The sequence below is a fragment of the Vipera berus genome (assembly GCF_964194415.1).
Source record: "Vipera berus genome assembly, chromosome: 4".
NCBI lineage: Eukaryota > Metazoa > Chordata > Lepidosauria > Squamata > Viperidae > Vipera > Vipera berus.
In genome coordinates this window covers 87,974,072-87,992,912 of record NC_138206.1, presented here as the reverse complement: position 1 = coordinate 87,992,912, position 18,841 = coordinate 87,974,072, and the positions used below count along the sequence as shown (strand labels likewise).

General features: G+C 40.2%; 1 protein-coding gene across 4 annotated transcripts in view; it reads right to left on the bottom strand.

The window, feature by feature from the left end:
• MAP4K4 (mitogen-activated protein kinase kinase kinase kinase 4) overlaps positions 1 to 18,841 on the bottom strand; it is a 195,043-nt gene that overhangs the window by 91,749 nt on the left and 84,453 nt on the right. For all 4 annotated transcript variants that reach the window (XM_081326477.1, XM_081326479.1, XM_081326478.1 and 1 more), the window contains exon 3: positions 16,864 to 16,920. In XM_081326477.1, coding sequence (XP_081182603.1) covers positions 16,864 to 16,920 — 57 coding nt within the window. The remainder of the gene's footprint in view (positions 1 to 16,863; positions 16,921 to 18,841) is intronic.

Genomic DNA, 18,841 nt, shown 5'->3' with positions numbered 1-18,841 from the left:
ATAGTAGATGCCAATGTACAACTGAAGATATTACACTGGAGACAAATAAGGAAAATTATTTTGTCTCATCCTATTGACAAATATCATAGCTGAAAGAAAAAATATATGACCAAATAGTAAACCCAGAAAAGCAGATAATGTTGCAGCTAATGATAAAACATGCTTCTTTATTGCTCTTATAATTCGAACAAAAAATGTAATAGAGTGATACAGTAATGCAGTTTATAATGAAAATTATAAATTTGTAATTTGTACATGTGTTGTGAGGTAATTACATTATGGCAGGGTCCCAGATAACGATTTAGCAGTTAGTAATTGCACTCTAGTGTCCTAAGTTGAGTTTTGGTGATGTGCTGATTTCGCCCAAAATGTAGCCTTTCATTCGCAGTCTGATTTTCCTCAGTGGATTTGTTTTCTATTTAAAATAACCCTTGCCATATGCTAAATAAATATATTAATATAACTCTCTATACAGATATATTAAATTTGTTATTATACCAATATTAATTGATGACCTAATAAAAATTATAAAAAATAAGTCCACAAGCACTATCCTACTTGTTATTTGGGGCTATACCAGACATTGTAATGTACTTTTTTAAAAGCATACTTTGTTTTACAAATCAGATGTGTACAATTGCTACTGAGCAACACTGAGAGTAGTATTATCTTTCCATCTACCAGTTTATTAATTCACAGGATTACAAAGTGGATGTAACTTGCTCTTATATCTACCAGTAGCAACTATAAATTGTAGACTTTAGAGAGGTGCAAATTCAAATAAATAGGACTGAAAAAACGGCTTGAGTGCAACAGCTAAGAGTGTCCTCTTATTGAAACAAACTGAATTTCATTTCCAATATGTAACAAAATAGTAACAAAAATGCTCTTTTGTACTGTACTTTGAACAGAGGGCTGTTCAAAGTGCTATTTTGACTATTGTATTCTGTGCAATACAACTGGACTTTGTGATTTGCTATTCTAATAAAACAAAATGGCCTGTTCAAATCAGCCCATTTAGAGCTGCTACTCAATGAAACTGGGAGAGGGATGGGGAAGAGCAGGGAACAGAAAGGGCCATTATAGATCTGAAACTACTCATAGTGACTGACTAAGACCTGGAGTTCTGTAATGAGTTAGAATCTGGAGAGCTGCTAGAAGTCGTGAGTATATAGCTGGCCACTTAATATATGGATATGCCTGCTTTATCAGCAAAAGCAGATAAACAACTCTTCTCACCTCTTATCTGATATGCTACTCAACCAATGTTAGTGGTGTATGGGTAATTCCTGGACTATAAACTTATTCCTTATAAGGAAGAATAATTCCTATAAAACAGGCATATTTCTGAATTCTCCAATCCATTTCCAGAACTGGTAAGAGTTCTATCTTGCCTGAATTCAGCTATTGGGAATCTGGAGACGTATAAACAAAGGTGTACAGTAAAGTATTAGTACTGAGCATCATCAGCCTGTTAATAACAACTATCTCCCAAGGCAGCTATAAGCCATGACAGCAACTTCATATAGATTTCAGATAACACTGAAGATAAGACAAAACATTGCATGACACTATTCATTCATCCTTAGGACAGTTTGTGATGGGACAAGCATATATCTCTCAGTATCACTTTGAGCCCAGGGATAGAAAATAACAGCTCTCTTAAGTAATGAAACAATGTACTTTCCATAGGTTAACCAAGAAAATCAGGAATATCACCAGTATTTCACTTTCCCTGTCTCTTTCTTATCTAGTTGATCAATTAGACAAGCCAAGTCTACCTTCTTAAAAAAACTGAATCCAAATCCAAGTTAGCAAGGCATTTGATTAAGAAAACAAAAATATTAATGGTTTAAATAATCACTGGCAGGGCAGAATGTTTAGACAGCCTTATAAGTTAACTTAGAAATGGCACTAACAGGCAAGTAGATGCATAAACAGAACTATATTTGCTTCCAAGCAATTTGCAAAATCTCACAAGCCTAGTTGAAGTAAGAAGGCTGACTTTACTATCTGAAATCTGGAGCCTGGCTCAGCTCTGAAGAATTCCTTTGGGCAGTTTTAACAGAAGCAATTAAGTAGAAAATATTGCCATGGAATTTATAATGGTGCCCATACTAGTTTCAATAGGATTCAGTGCATCTATTCAGTTGTACCACAGTTGCTCAAGCCACCATTTCATTGCTCGCAATAGTACACAACATACTTTGTAGCCTTTTGATTCTAGCATCTAGGACACATGGTTATTTCATGTGTGAGCCAGATTCCAATAAACTAAATTCCTATATTTGCAATTTGTTTACCCTATATTATCTTACAATGCCAAGATTTCAAACACAAAGCATTGGTGGGATCATGCTATTGGGGCTGCTACAGTTGGAGATTAAAAATCCCTGACCCGGTCTTTCATGTCTTCCAACAACACATTCATCATCTCTATAGATGAGCTCATCTATCTTGCTCCTAGTTGTCATTTTCTTTTCTTTCACATTCAATGATAAATCTTCACATAATGTGCCTGAAGTAGGATAATTTGAGCTTGGTTATTTGTGCCTTGAGTGAAAATTCCGAATGATCCTATTGATGATCCATTAGTTTATTTTCTTGGCTGACCAGGGTATTTTCAGGAGTCTTTTCCAACAGCAATTAACAAAGAATCCTAATCAATTAATATTGGTTTAATGTCGTTTTTAATTCTGCATAAGGCCTTTACCACAAAAGACAAGAGAAAGGCATGCTGGAATTTATTAATACAAATATTAATAATGAATACCACACAATGAATACTAAAGAGCTATAAAATACTATGTACTATGTAAATGATATTCTACATCAGAGCATGCAAGACAGATGCAAATTTTAATGTGACAAAAGGGGAAATGTACAGTGAGAGAAAAAGTTATTTGATCCCCTTCTAATTTTGTACATTTGCCCACTGACAAAGAAATGATCAGTGTATAATTTTAATGGTAGGTTTATTTTAACTGTGAGAGACAGAATAACAACAACAAAAATCCAGAAAAATGCATTTCAAAAAAATTATAAATTGATTTGCATTTTAATGAGTGAAATAAGTATTTGACCCCTTCGCAAAACATGACTTAATGCTTGGTGGCAAACCCCTTGTTGGCAATCACAGAGGTCAGACGTTTCTTGTACTTGGCTACCAGATTTGCACACATCTCAGGAGAGATTTTGTCCCACTCCTCTTTGCAGATCCTCTCCAAGTCACTAAGATTTCAAGGCTGATATTTGGCAGCTTGAACCTTCAGCTCCCTCCACAGATTTTCTATGGGATTAACATCTGGAGACTGGCTAGGGCACTCCAGGACCTTAATGTGCTTTTTCTTAAGCCACTCCCATAATATTTCCAGCTCCATGTTTGATGGTGGGGATGGTGTTCTTAGGGTCATAGGCAGCATTCTTCCTCCTCTAAACACTCTTTGAGTTTTTATTTTTTTTTTTTTTTTATTTTAATTCCATTTATATCCCGCCCTTCTCCGAAGACTCAGGGCGGCTTACAAGCTTAGCAGTAGCCCTCATTCTATGTATATGCCTGCTTATTAGGGCTTTCACACACACCCCAAGCGGCATAATTACAAAGTAAGCTTAATTGCCCCCAACAATCTGGGTCCTCATTTTACCTACCTCGGAAGGATGGAAGGCTGAGTCAACCTTGAGCCTGGTGGGATGCGAACCTGCACTAATTGCAGGCAGCTGGTGTTACTTAAGGAGGCATTAGCCCACTGCTCCACCAAGGCCAAGTTGATGCCAAAGAGCTCAATTTTGGTCTCATCTTACCTGAATCATTTAGATGTTCATTGGCAAAGTTCAGAAGGGCCTGTACATGTGCTTTCTTGAGCAGGGGGACCTTGCAGGTGCTGCAGGATTTCAGTCCTTCATGGCGTAGCGTGTTACCAACTGTTTTCTTGGTGACTATGGTCCCAGTCGCCTTGAGATCATTGACAAGATTTCCCCCCCCCCCCCCGTAGTTCTGGGCTGATTCCTCACTGTTCTCATGATCATTGAAACTCCACGAGGTGAGATCTTACATGAAGCCCTGGGAGATTGACAGCTATTTTGTGTTTCTTCCATTTGCAAATAATCGCACCAACTATCACCTTCTCACCAAGCTGCTTGGCGATAATCTTGTAGCCCATTCCAGCCTTGTGTAAGTCTACAATCTTGTCCCTGACATCCTTGGACAGCTCTTTGATCTTGGCCATGGTGCAGAGTTTGGAATCTGATTGATTGATTGATTGCTTATGTGGACAGGTGTCTTTTATACATGTAACAAGCTTAGATTAGGAGCACTCCCTTTAAGAGAGTGCTCCTAATCTCAGCTCGTTATCTGTATAAAAGACACCTGGGAGCCAGAAATCTTGCTGATTCATAGGGGATCAGATACTTATTTCACTCATTAAAATGCAAATCAATTTATTACTTTTTTGAAATGCATTTTTCTGGATTTGTTGTTGTTGTTATTCTGTCTCTCACTGTTAAAATAAACCTACCATTAAAATTATAGACTGATTGTTTCTTTGTCAGTGGGCAAACATACAAAATCAGCAGGGGATCAAATAATTTTTTCCCCTCACTGTATGAAGTACATAAGCAGTTATCTCATGATTTTTCTTGCCCAATCTATGCTTATTCTGCAGTGCTGTGCCACCCAAAGGCTAAACAAAGTTGTATGCATCTAAAAAGTTATTTGCCTCAGTTGTTGCAAGAACACTTTCCTGTAAAACGAGATAAGTATGTCCATCTTTCTTCCTAAACTGATCTTTTATTAAAAGTTTAAAACTCAGAATAATCACCTTTTAAAGAGAAAATCACATCCATAAACTCTTTAAAGTTGTTGATTTCTACATTTCCTTAGGAGTAATGAAGAGCATGAGTTAATATACACAACGCTCATTCAAGAAAATTATTATTGGAAAGAGGTGACAGCTTAAAATTCTAAAAGTGGCCTTTTTGTGCTTCCATGCATTGGTTGCCATGGCTACAGCTTCTACATAAAAGCAAAGTGTTGGACTTATTTAAAGGACAGGGAAAACTCTACCTCTTGCCATTTCAATCACAATGTTCCAAGACATCTTGGCTCAAAACAAGCCCGACTGTGAATGCAGGACTAAAGGACCAAAGAACAGTTTAAATCGGACAGTCAACAGGAATTTCCTTCTCTTCTTAAATATACAGAGAACATGCACAGTTGCCAGAGAGGAGAATGAAGAACAGAATAACATCCTAAAATGTCATTATGTTTATTTTACCTTTCTATTCAGTTATTTTAATAATCTGCATCACTGATCCTAAGCATCAGGAGCAAATACATTTTAGAAAGCTGTAAAGGTTAATTGGAACATTATCAAAATGTTTTCGTATGATCAATAACTGAGAAAAGATGTGTTTAGTTTAAAATAATTAAGATGAATTTAAATAATTAATGCAAAGTATAAAGAGAAAATATCTTTGTTTAAATTGTCCGCTTCCATCTCCATTAAGCAACTTTAGTACTATGAAATTAGTTCATGAGCTTAGCTTTACCTTTGAAAACAAAAGACTCTTAGAAGGACATGGAAGTTATATAAATACATTTCCAGAGCAGACTTACAAAGAGTAACTGTATCACTACTGCTATGATCCATAGTTGCCTATTAATGGCTAGATGCTGCCCTGATTCAGCATCCTTTGGACCTTGACAGAAACCTATCAAAGACTTCTTTTGTTCAGAACAGACTGCAGCAGCTGAGAGAGATTAAGGGATTTCAGCTGAGGTTAAAGCTTGCAAAATGTAGCTCTATGAACTTCACCATTCAAGAGCAATAAGTATTAAGTATTTATTCAAAGCATTATGACAATTTCAAGATTAATGAGCTGAATACAGCAAGAGTATTATAGATAAGGTTACAGCCATCTACATGTTGTTTATCTAGTGATATTATTGTTATATATTAATGTTAAATGTATTATTGTTACTAGTTCACGTTAACAACAGTTGTATGAGGTAAATAATGGCTGACAGGAATACACGCGGCAGTTTGACAGCTGTCAAAGCTGCCGCCGGCGAATGCGCAGGCGCAGCAGCTGACAGCTCCCAGCTGTCAGCCCGGCCGCCTACCGCGCAAGCGCAGCCGCCACAAGGATTCCTAAGCTGTCAAAACCAGACGCAGCCGATTGGACCAGCTTTTCCAGCGGGAGGAAACGAAGGGCTGATTGGTCCAGCCAGCCACCAGCTGGCTATAAAAAGAGCAGAAGCCGGCGAAGCCTTCACTCGGGTACCTCAATAAACATTCAACTTAAGCCTGCTGTCTCCGCGTAATCCTTACGCCACAGGCCACTTCAATTACAGATAACTTGGACCTAATTTAAAAGATGCCAATCACCACACAATATGTAATTGTGCTAATTAGAAACAAAAATATAAGAAATTACCAGTAAGAAGAGTGACTTTATCTGAAGAAGAGGCTTTTTATTTAGGATAGAAAACTGGACTTCTCTTCATCCCTACCACAACTTTGTGCAAAGAATAAGCATTACTCTTACCCTATACTTGATCCTAGCCAAATGGTCAAGATGCGATGACATTACAATACTCTTACTGAAATAGCTATTTACAATAATGCTCCTATTTTTAAGGTCTATGGAAAATTGAAGTGGTTGATGATTTTAGTTAAATATATAAGATAAATAAGGTTGTTTGAATTCATCTGCCACTAAAAAAAGGGTGGAACATGATTTACCTAGAGTAAGTTTGTGCCTACTTAAACCTTAAGATCAGCATTTGAAACTTTATTCAAGGATCACAGTCACTGAGACCGGGTACTTATGCAGTTTTTCACAAATGACCTTCAGAAACATTTTTAACATATAATATTATTTGGTATACATATGATTATTTTAGCAAACTGTGTTTAAACATGCTGTGTCCTATTTTACAGTATGTTATATTTTTATGGTTTATGTTATACATGTGTGCAGCTGTGTCTGTTCTAGACTTAACATCTAGAAATATTAAAATTCTAGATGAAACCTTGAAAAAACAAACTTTATACATGCCCCAAACTCATTTTCCAAAAACATGAATGTAATGTATTGGGCTTGCTTGTTAACAACACATGGTAACAGCTGGTAGGCTGCTAGAGCAGGGAGCTAGCTAATGGCTCCCAGCATCTCAGACAACCCATCTCCAGTGCTGCCATTGGTTGCCCCTAGGCGGCAATAGGTTGCTTCAAACCTATTGGCCGCCACCTAGGGGCCAGGGTATATATTGCTGCATCTGCAGCCCTGTTCTCTAGTTCAGATCCTGCAAGCAATAAACCATGCTCTTTGCTGAACTCATTCGCCTCGTCTTCATTCCTGTGCAACGAACCCAGTACACAACTCTAGCAACGAAGGTGGGATCCTGCTTCTCCGTCAAAGCTGAAAGTCACTAGGGGAGAGTCAGCGCATGCCTGGCGCAAAAAGCAAATCCCCCCCTACTGTAAGCTAGCTAAGCCACGCTAGCGACCATGTGCTCAGAGGACCAGTCCCTGGGCAACGGAGAGGCAGGACTCGAAGACACTGAGATCCAGCCGCGAAGACCAGCAAATGCCCAAGGTCGGAAGGCTGCGAGAATTCGACATCAAACAACCAGAAGGATGGCCCTCGTACCTGTCCCAGGTCGAGAACTACCTTCGGGTGAACCAGGTCACAGAGGATGGACTGAAGGCCGCCACGCTGTTTTGTGTGTTTTCGATCTGGCCGAAACCTGTTTGTGCCCACGCCGTTGGAATCTGTCTCCTACACCGAACTAAAGAAGAAGCTCGGAGAACACTTCCAACCAAAGACGTTGGTGATTGCATGGTGCTACCCCTTCGAACAATGAATACAGCAGCCGGGAGAGACCGCATCTGAGTACATTGCGGCCTTGAGGCAGGCCACACGCCTGTGTTGATTTGCAGACGTCGAAGAGCGACTTCGAGATCGGCTCGTCTGTGGTCTCTGCAACAGAGCTGCAGCAGAAACTTTTTGCCAGAGAGGTCCTGTCGTTCGCAGATGCCCAGAACGAAGTCATGGCGAACAAAGCTGCTGGTGGAGCCGTCTGAATGATCTGGCCCGCCAGAACGACACAACGTGAAGAAGCCGTCCACCACGAGGACGCAGAACTCACCGAGGACTCCGAAGAAGACACCAAAGTCAACAAGTTGCACAGACAACCCGAACAACAGCTCCGCAGCAGCAAACAGCAAGAGACAAATTACAAGGCAGATCTCTTGCCTACATGTCCAGGTTATGGCGGCCACCAATTCTCAGACTGCAGGTTCCAGACAGCCACGTGCCAGGCCTGTGGAAAAACTGGCCCCATTGCATATGTTTGCAGAGGTCGCCAGAGGGACCGGCCATCGAATCGCCAGTCAGAAGATCTGACCAGGAGAGGTACCAGGGCCCCAGGACTGTTCAGCATGGGGTTTTGCTCAAGCCATAGAAGTGTCTGCTGTACCGGGGCCCAATGCCCCCTTAAACCCAAGTATAGACTTCAGGTAGAGCTGCAAGGAGTCCCCTGTAAGATGGAGCTGGACACAGGCTCCGTCGTTTCCATTATTTCTCTGGACACATTTAATTTCGTGTGCAGTCGCAATAGGAGATGGGCCAAGCTGAGGCCCTCTGACACTTTTAACAGATTTTCAGAACATAAAAGTCATAGTCAAGAGTGAAGCCACTTTGGCTGTTAAATTTAAGGGGCTTTCAGGGCACCTGGATGTTGTAGGTAGGGGGCCAGAGAACGAGCCTAATTGGGCTTGATTGGTTTGATGCACTAGGCATCCAAGTAACCAGTATCAACCAGACACAAGTCGCGAGTCTAGTGTCAGTTTGCGAGGACTTTGCAGACGTATTTGATTCAGCCCTAGGAACTTATACAGGCCCGCCAATAGCATTCAAACTAGACCCAAACGTGATTCCCGTCAGGATTATGCCTTGCAGGGTCTCCTTTGCCCTCAAGCATAAAATAGAAATGGAACTAGACAAGCTTGTGGAATAGGGCGTTTTGCAACCAGTAGATGGTGGGGAGTGGGAAACTCCTATTGTAACACCACTTAAAGCCAACAGGGAAGTTAGAATATGGACAGATTATAAATGCACAATTAACAGGACCCTTAAACAGCACGCATACCCAGTCCCAGTGGTGAGCCACATCCTGGCATCTTTGCAGGGTAGCACCACTTTTCCGAAATTAGATTTGGTGCAGGCCTGTTGATGAGGCCACGGCCGCAGCACAGACAATTGTGACCCACAGGGGGGCTTTCAGAGTAAAGCGCTTGCAATTTGGGGTCAGTGTAGCCCTGGGCATTTTTCAGGGAATCATGGAATGCACACTCAAAGGCTTTCCAGGGGTTTGCCCCTATTTTGACGACGTGATCATTGCCAGAGAATCCACAAAGGTGCTAGCAAGGAGGCTCAGAGCCATCCTGCAGAGGCTGCATGAAGCAGGCGTCAAACTAAAAAAGAGCAAATGCAGTATTGGGGTTCCCTCAGCTGAATTTTTGGGGTTTTGCATTGATGCTAATGGCATCCACCCAGCTGAGTCCAAAGTGAAAACCATTCAGATGGCGCCTAGCCCTAAAACAAAAGGAGAGCTGCAAGCATTCTTGGGCCTCCTCAACTTCTACCACACGTTCCTTCCTAACAAGGCCGCAGTGGCAGAGCCGCTTCACAGGCTCTTAGATAAAAAAGCTTCTTGGAAGTGGACCAGAATTCACGAAAGAAGGTTTCAGGACCTGAAGGTACTTCTGTCGGTCAGTTCCACTATCACTCATTTCAGGGAGTCTAAACCAGTCTGCTTAGCATGTGACACATCCCCATACAGGGTGGGTGCAGTCTTGAGTCACTTAGAGAAAGATGGAACTCAAGTTCCAATTGCTTTTTATTTGAGGACACTGTCCTCTGCTGAGCGTAATTATGCTCAAATTGACAAAGAGGCATTGGCCATGGTAGCTGGAGTTTAAAAATTCCATGACTACTTGTATGGCAGGGACTTCACGGTGTTCACAGACCACAAACCGCTACTGGGGTTATTCACCACAGACAAACAGACACCCCCGGCAAAGAAATGGGCCATGCAGACAGCCTGAGTAGGCTTCCACTGCCACAAATCGAACCAGATCCGGCCCCAGCAGCCTACATATTGTCCATCCAGGACTTGCCCAAGTTTCCCCTCCATGCTGGGGACATAGCTGCAGAAACAGCAGCTGATAAGACACTAAGTAGAGTGCTTTCTTGGGTGCACACAGGGTGGCTGGATAAAAGCCCAGGCCTTGAATTTCAGAGTTATTTTACTAGAAGACACGAGCTATCAGCTCACAAGGGTTGCATCCTATGGGGGAACAGGGTCATAGTCCCCACCTCACTAAGAGACAGGGTCTTACAATCACTGCATGAAGGTCATCCGGGTATTGTCTGTATGAAAGCTTTAGCTAGAAGCTACTTATGGTGGCCAAGTTTAGACAAGGCTATTGAAGCCCAGGTGCATGGATGTTACACATGCCAACAATCAAGGCCTGAAATGCCGTACGCTCTAGTTCACAGGTGGGAGAAGACTCACACTCCCTGGTCTAGAATTCACATAGACTTCGCTGGGCCTTTCAGGGACAGCTCTTTCTTATAGTGGTCAACAACCACTCTAAATGGCTTGAAGTAATTCCAGTTGCCAACATGACTACTGCTAGGACCATACAGGTGCTTAGGAAACTCTTTGCCACACATGGGCTGCCAGACGTCATAGTATCCAACAATGGAGCCCAATTTACAGCGGAAGAATTTCAGGCACCCCTGAGAGCAAACCTCATCAGGCACGCAACGTCAGCCCCGTTTTACCCTTCTTCTAATGGTCAAGCCAAACGCATAGTCCAGACCACTGAAGCGTATAGTGACCAGGGACTGGCATCACAGATTGGCAGATTTTTTACTTTGCCAACATTCCACGCCCTGCACGGCTACAGGGAAAAGCCCAGCAGAGCTGCGCTGGGGGAGGCGACTGATCACAAAACTGGACAGGTTGCATCCAGATAGGGTGGCAGCAGAAGCTTCGCGCCCCAAACCCCCAAGGGGGCTGCAAGTAGGTGATGGGGTGTGGGCCAGGAACTATTGTCATGGGAATTTGTGGGTCCCTGGAAAAATTACTAAAACAGCAGTCCCCCTCTCGTACAAAGTGGGGCTGGAGGGCAGGCGAGTTGTCCGGCGCCACATCGATCAGCTTAGAAAGTGTTTCCCAGAACGGCCACAAAATGAGGACTTCATCACAAGTCCTTATCAAGGTCCACAAACCGGCAGCCAAGCCGGCCCATGCATAGACTCTGAAGGCTCACACAGCCCAAGCAACGAGGAGTTGGCCATAGAGGAGGGGAGCCCGGATGTGCAACATGGTTCCCCTAATGGAGAAAGCCAACCTGATGACTACAGCTGCTGTGCTAACTGCTGAACAAACTGACTCTGGGGGTAGGCCAACCTGGAAAGGCCAGCCCGTGAGCACCGAACCAATCCGAATCACTTGAACTAAGAGACACTGGTCTACCCAGCCTGGCGGGCAAGCTGGTAGGCCAGGACGTGCCTGAGTCCCCCAGGCGTTCCACAAGGCCACGCAAACCTCCTGCTTATCTGAAAGATTTTGTTCTGTAATAATAAAGCTATAATGTTGTATGTACCCTTGTATTTAATGCTGACCTACAAGATTGTAAAGGACAATGGAGCTATAATGTAAGTACTTTATTGTGCTGCTAAGTGGAACCTATTCACACCAGTGTTAAGTCTTTGTAAAGTGTATTGCTGTAATTACTTTCTATTGTTGCTATAGTGTTGCTTGTTAACAACACGTGGTAACAGCTGGTAGGCTGCTAGAGCAGGGAGCTAGCTAATGGCTCCCAGCATCTCAGACAACCCATCTCCAGTGCTGCCATTGGTTGCCCCTAGGTGGTAATAGGTTGCTTCAAACCTATTGGCCACCGCCTAGGGGCCAGGGTATATATTGCTGCATCTGCAGCCCTGTACTCTAGTTCAGATCCTGCAAGCAATAAACCATGCTCTTTGCTGAACTCACTCACCTCGTCTTCATTTCTGCACAACGAACCCAGTACACAACTATGAATATCTAAAATCTTATCATAGATAAAAAGATCTGATTTATATTTAGCAACAATTGATATACATAAGCATAGTGGAGTGGTAGATAAAAAGGGTGACCTGAGGTTTATATTTTCAATCAAACATTTTGTAATGTTATAATGAATATTAAAATTGTCATCTTCTCTACTAGACAAAAAAAAATACACAAATTAATATTTATGTGTTAGAAATACAAGTAGCCCTAGCTTAACAACTGTTTTTTTTTAATTCCATTTATATCCCGCCCTTCTCCGAAGACTCAGGGCGGCTTACAAGCTTAGCAGTAACCTTCATTCTATGTATATGCCTGCTTATTAGGGCTTTCACACACACCCCAAGCAGCATTATTACAAGTCAGCTTAATTGCCCCCAACAATCTGGGTCCTCATTTTACCTACCTCGGAAGGATGGAAGGCTGAGTCAACCTTGAGCCTGGTGGGATGCGAACCTGCACTAATTGCAGGCAGCTGGTGTTACTTAAGGAGGCATTAGCCCACTGCTCCACCAAGGATCCACCAAGGCATTAGCCCACTGCTCCACCAAACAACCACCAGTTGTTTGGTCAGCAACTGTTCAAAGTTAAGACAATGCTGGAAAAAAAAAGAGATTTACAGCCAGACCTTGAACTTGCAGCCTTCACAGTGTCCCATAGTCACAGTTCAGGTGCTTGGTAACCAGCACATATTTATGATAATTATAGAGTCACAGGGTCATGTGATCAACATTTGTGATCTTCACAGCAAGCTTCTGACAAATGAAGTTAATTGAGAAGATGGTGGGAAGTTGCAAGTCATGGTCATGTAACAACATAGTGAAATAACATGGTGATTGCCTCAACAACTGCACCTGTAACTGATTAATTCAATCTTTCCAGTTTTATGAATAAATATGCAGTGTGCAATACAATACACACTATACAGCCTACATAATTTCATTTACTTGCCATTGTATGAATCTTTAATAATGATAAATAAAAAGTTCTAATTTTCAGTAAGCAACAGAAATTATTGGGTTCACATACCAGTATTCCCAATTTATACACTGAAAAAATATCCTTCATTTAAAGTAACATTAACCTAATATAATTTAGGCAAAAAGATTAAAAATGGTTCATGCAAAATGGTTCATACATCACATGTCAGCATTATCCACAGTTAAAATAATATGATGTGCTTTCTTAATAGTTTCAGCTAAACAAAGCTCACTTCGGGACAACTGATTGAATAAGAAGAAGGACTAGAACAAGAAACAGCATGTTAATGAAAATAATTCAGTGTTTCCTTTTCAATTAAGCAATTATAGCATTTGGTGATTATTTACTTAGAAGTACTTACTAGATTGGAAACAAAAGAAAGGAAACTTAGACAACAATACTAGGGATAACTTAGTCTCTCTCATTATTGCAGGATCACATTACAAAGCTCTTGGCATTATGCCTCCATTTTTTACATACAGATACACATCCCTAAGAACATTTTCCAACTCCAGATGTGTTTGGCTGACACTCTCAGAGTTCAGTTGGACTTGCTGACTAGGTATATTAAAAGCTGTTCTCTAACAAATATTTTAAGTCATTGTGCAGATATTATGGAGCTATTTAGTAGTTAATATACACATTTATTCAATAAACATGTTTTCCAAACTTTTCTAATAAGTGGCAAACTTTCTTTAATCCAGTGTTGTTCATTTCTCCATGCACCACCCATGTAGTAAATATTTAAATGCTATGACAATGGGAACTGTAACAATATTTCTAAAATTTCTAAATGCATTTATGCTACTACAAGGAAAATAAAACAGGACTATATTTCTGAATCAGAAATATTGTCTTAAGGTTGATAAATTTATAAAACAAAATCACAACATTATTGGCACACAGCTGACAAATATCACTAGAAATTTCAAACAGATTCAATTCCACCTAGTCTGTTATAAAATGTGTATTACAAATTTCAAAAGCACAAAAAAGCACTATTATATTAACATTCAAATATAAATTTGGGGAGGAAAGTATTATCATAATGCCCTTAAATTCATTATAATGCAACTCATTTGTGTGACAGATATCACTCATATGGTCTTTTACAAACTTGATGACATAAAGTTCATATTTATATCTTATGCAAATATAAATTATTTCTTCATAACAGAGTTAAGTTAGCTTAATGATTAATCATCATGAATAATTTGTATCTTAACCATGTTGGGTTTTTGGAGATTTAAAAGCTGACCTGCAGGAAGTATTTTTCTCCAAAAGACATTAATTTAGTTACAAAGCCCCTCAACTACTACTGAAAGATTGAACAAAATAACACAAAATATTTTACGTGTTGCATACTTGTAATGATTACAACTGTTCCTGGATTTTTGAAGAAAGGTATGCTATAATTTTTTTTAAAAAATCACAAAAACTTCGTTTCCTATTGTTATCTCTGAGATTTATATTTTATTTTGGTACTATGTATATATGTATTAGTATTTTTGACTTAAGATTTTCCCTTTTGTGCATGGAAGAACAAAAATTCCTATTAGAGAAAAGAAATAGTTGAATGCAATGATACCCAACTTTTTATTTCTACCCCAAACCACCCCAGCGATGCCCTCGACGTGATGTCCCGTTGCCTGGAGGCAGTCCGGGTCTGGATGGGGAGGAACAGGCTTCGACTCAACCCTGACAAGACTGAGTGGCTGTTCATGCCGGCATCCCGGGAAATTCCGATTATCCCATCATTGGCCATGGGGGGTGAGCTATTACCCCCCGTAGATAGGGCCCGCAACTTGGGGGTCCTTCTAGATTCACAGCTCTCTTTGGAAGAGCATATTGGAGCTGTGACTAGGGGGGCCTTTGCCCAGGTTCGCCTGGTGCGCCAGTTGCGGCCCTATCTAGACCGGGATGCCTTGCGCACAGTCACTCATGCGCTCATGACCTCTCGTCTAGACTACTGTAATGCTCTCTACATGGGGCTGCCCTTGAGGTCCACCCGGAGACTCCAGCTGGTGCAGAATGCAGCCGCGCGAGTCGTCTTGGGAGTTTCCCGATACTCCCATGTTACACCTCTGCTCCGCGAGCTGCATTGGCTACCGGTTGCTCTCCGGGTGAGGTTCAAGGTGTTAGTTATGACGTACAAAGCCCTTCATGGCATGGGTCCGGATTACCTACGGCAACACCTGCGACCGGCGTCAACGTCCCTCCGTCCAGTGCGCTCCCACAGAGAGGGCCTCCTCAGGGTGCCGCCGATCAAAGAATGCCGATTGGTGACCCCCAGGGGGAGAGCGTTCTCTGTGGGCGCGCCAGACCTTTGGAACAGCTTACCGGTTGAGCTCCGGACGGCCCCCGACCTTCGCTCCTTCCGGCGCGATCTTAAAACATTCTTTTTCGAACAAGCTGGCCTGGTCTGACGGGATGGGGTTGTGTTTTTAAAATTAGTTTTTAACTTAATATGTATTGATTTTAAGGGCATGATGTTTAATTGGTTTTTAATGGTTTTTTAATTTTTGTATCTGATTTTTATTGTGTATTGCCCTGTTCACCGCCCTGAGTCCTTCGGGAGAAGGGCGGTATAGAAATCAAATTATTAAATTAAATTAAATTAAATTACTTAAGCCAGAATATTAGAATACATTATTGTAAAATTAAGATCTTTTCCTGCTAGTTAGCCCACTAATACAAGTCTAGGTATCTCTTTCCCTGAAGGAAATTAGGAATTTTCATATCAGAATGCTCCTTACCTAATCTTCAAGGCAAGACTAATTAAAAATCTTATAATAACATAGTTCAACATGAGTTCTTTTATTTTTAGATTTTTGTTAACACAAACTATTTATTTACAAATCAATATCTTGACCCTTTCAGTTTCTTTGAATGATGTTTCTTTTTCAAGTCCATTACTGCAGAGTTTAAATAAAATTTGTGCGTACAAAGTCTCTCTGTATGGTTCTGTATGGCTCTCATATAGAATACTAACCATCTCACAATATAGGAATTTCACAATGAGCAATGAAGCTGTCCATTTACAAATTAGTAGCCCTGCTGGTAGACCAAATTAATTTGCAGAACCAAACATTTTTTAAAAATATATACATCAAGGCTAAAATAAATGTCTGGATTAAAGTTATGAATAAATGAACATAAGATCCTAAGAGGTGCTATTTAGCTAACTTAACTGTTCTGCCAAGTGAACAAAGATGGTTCAGGCTAAATAGGTTTGGAAGCAACAAGCTGTTTGAATTCAAACATTTTACAGATTACTGCATTAACAAAACACAGCTGATAAATATATAAGTCTATGATAACTATAGATACCTCATTCATTCTGATTTCCACAGCTTTTAACTGATACTGTGAAAAATCATGGTCAAACTACAGATGTATACTTTTGTCTCTCTGGCTGCGTTAATTCCTCCCTGTTCTCATATAACGCTCCACAATAAATTCCCCTGAGTCCACTACAACTCCTGCTTTATACTGCTGAATTATAACAACAATCTGCTCAATATTATAGCAGATGTTCTGCATTTAGACCTTTGGGATCTTTATTAGGTCCATTTCCTTTTCAACCTAAAAAAGGACATGCATTTATTCTCAGATTGGTGCGTATTTCACATTGGCCCCACTCCAAATATCTATACACATGACTGAGTAAAGAATTCACAACATGAAGTTCAGAGCCAAGGCAATTCTTATATTGTTCTTTAAAAAAAAGAAGTACTTAATTCAAAACTTACCTCAGTAACATCCATGACTTTAATAGCTGCCAACTGACCTGTCTTGACATGTCGACCCTAATTAAAAAATAGAAAGAATTAGACTTCACATTATTAATTAGAAGATTAATAAAGACATGAAATCATTTGCAGCTCATTGTTTCACAGAATATCTATTTCATTCAATATATTTATTACAAGCAAAAAAATGTAAAATTAAACATAAAAATAATTCAACATTGTCTTTTTAAGAGAATTGCCAAAATATATTCTTCAACTGGTATTGTAAGTGAAACATTTGTATAGTGTTCAGCCTTTAGTCAGTATTTTTTGGAAACCAAGGCAGCCTGTGGTGTCTGCAGGTAGAGGGAGCATTCTGTCATTTTGATGCACCCTTCTTGCATGTATGTCATGATGCTCCACACACATACAGGGAGCAGAGCTGGACAAAAGCATCAAGATCTTATGGACTCCCACAAAGGTGGCTGTTAAGTGTTAATAAAAACAGTCATAGATGAACCTTTCTTCTAATCCACAATAATTAGTCCTCAGCCACATTGTTTACTATGAGCCTGAAGACAAGCATCAGAAGTGTCAATCTTTCTTAACTTCCTATTCCACAATCTTCTTCCATCCGCTAATGTTTTAGGTTCAAAAGAACACATTAAGTCCTTAGTATACAGCTCTACCACCCCCAGAAATCTCAAACTAAAGTATGAGTTTACAAGATACTTTTACAGGTAGTCCTCAATTTATGACCAGTCACTTACCAAATGTTCGAAGTTACAACAGATTCCCCAAAAGCTTTTATAACTCAGTTTCGAAGTTATGACAGCCACACACACATACACCTGCAGTCGTGTGACTGCATTTTAGACACTTGGCAACAGCTTGTCTTTATGGCTGTTTTAGTGTCTTATCATTACCTGACCACGATTTATTTCCAGTTTCTGACAAAAATATTCCATTGGAGAAAATTGATTTGCTTAGTGACCACAGTGTTCACTTAACAACTACAGAAAAAAATTTAAAAAAAAATCTGTTCTGGTCATGTGATGCCTTGACTTACAACTCCAATAACTTAACTAATTCTGGGCTCAGTTACAGTTGTAAGTTGAGGACTACCTGTATGTCTTATAAATGAGGGCATCCAGAATATATTTCTTGGAAAAACAACAATGATTTCCTATTGTTTGCAATTCATAAAGTAAAATTTAATAGTCTACATTCATATTAAAATGAGACCTCAGTGAAATTTGTTTCCTTTGAATGTTAAACCACTACAGAAAAACAAAAATAATTTTTATTGAAACTAGTGATTTTATCCATTTCTTTAGATCAGTTTGAACCTCTTCGCTATTTTGAACTCTTAATAGTGACTCCAATATGCAAAAGACAAATAAGATATCTGTTTGAATATTGATAGTAAACATACGCATTCAAATTTTGATGATGCAATTTCCTAGGCAATTCTTTGAAAATATGTGATTTTGATGAAAAGCATGTATTTGGTGCCTTTCATTTCCCTGAAAAGTATTTCTACAGCCAACAGAAATAATATGAATCATGGAACACAGCACGGAAAAGCACAATTGGCTTTGTGATCTCTTTGCAGCCCACTCTAAGAAACAGGACGCTGAACTAAGGATTGTTAGTTGTCTCCAATTTAAGGACTTAAAGATACACTGCCATTATTTTCAGATTAGGAAGGTTGAGACAGGCATTTTATTTGAAAGACATAAGTTGATGCTTTTAAACATTTTAAAATGGTAATAAAGCATCAAAAGGACATTTTTGGCAATTTCCAACAAGTAAACGGGCATAGAATTACTTGTCCCTGCAATTACAGCCATAGCACTCAAGACTTAAGAAGCAAATTCTTTTTCTTTCTCTTTGCTGGAAAACCTAATAGAGAAGGCAGCCCAAGTAATCCTTGCTGACTGGGTCATTTAGTTCCCAGAGTGATTCCTATGACTTTCATTTTATTGCAGGAAGTAAA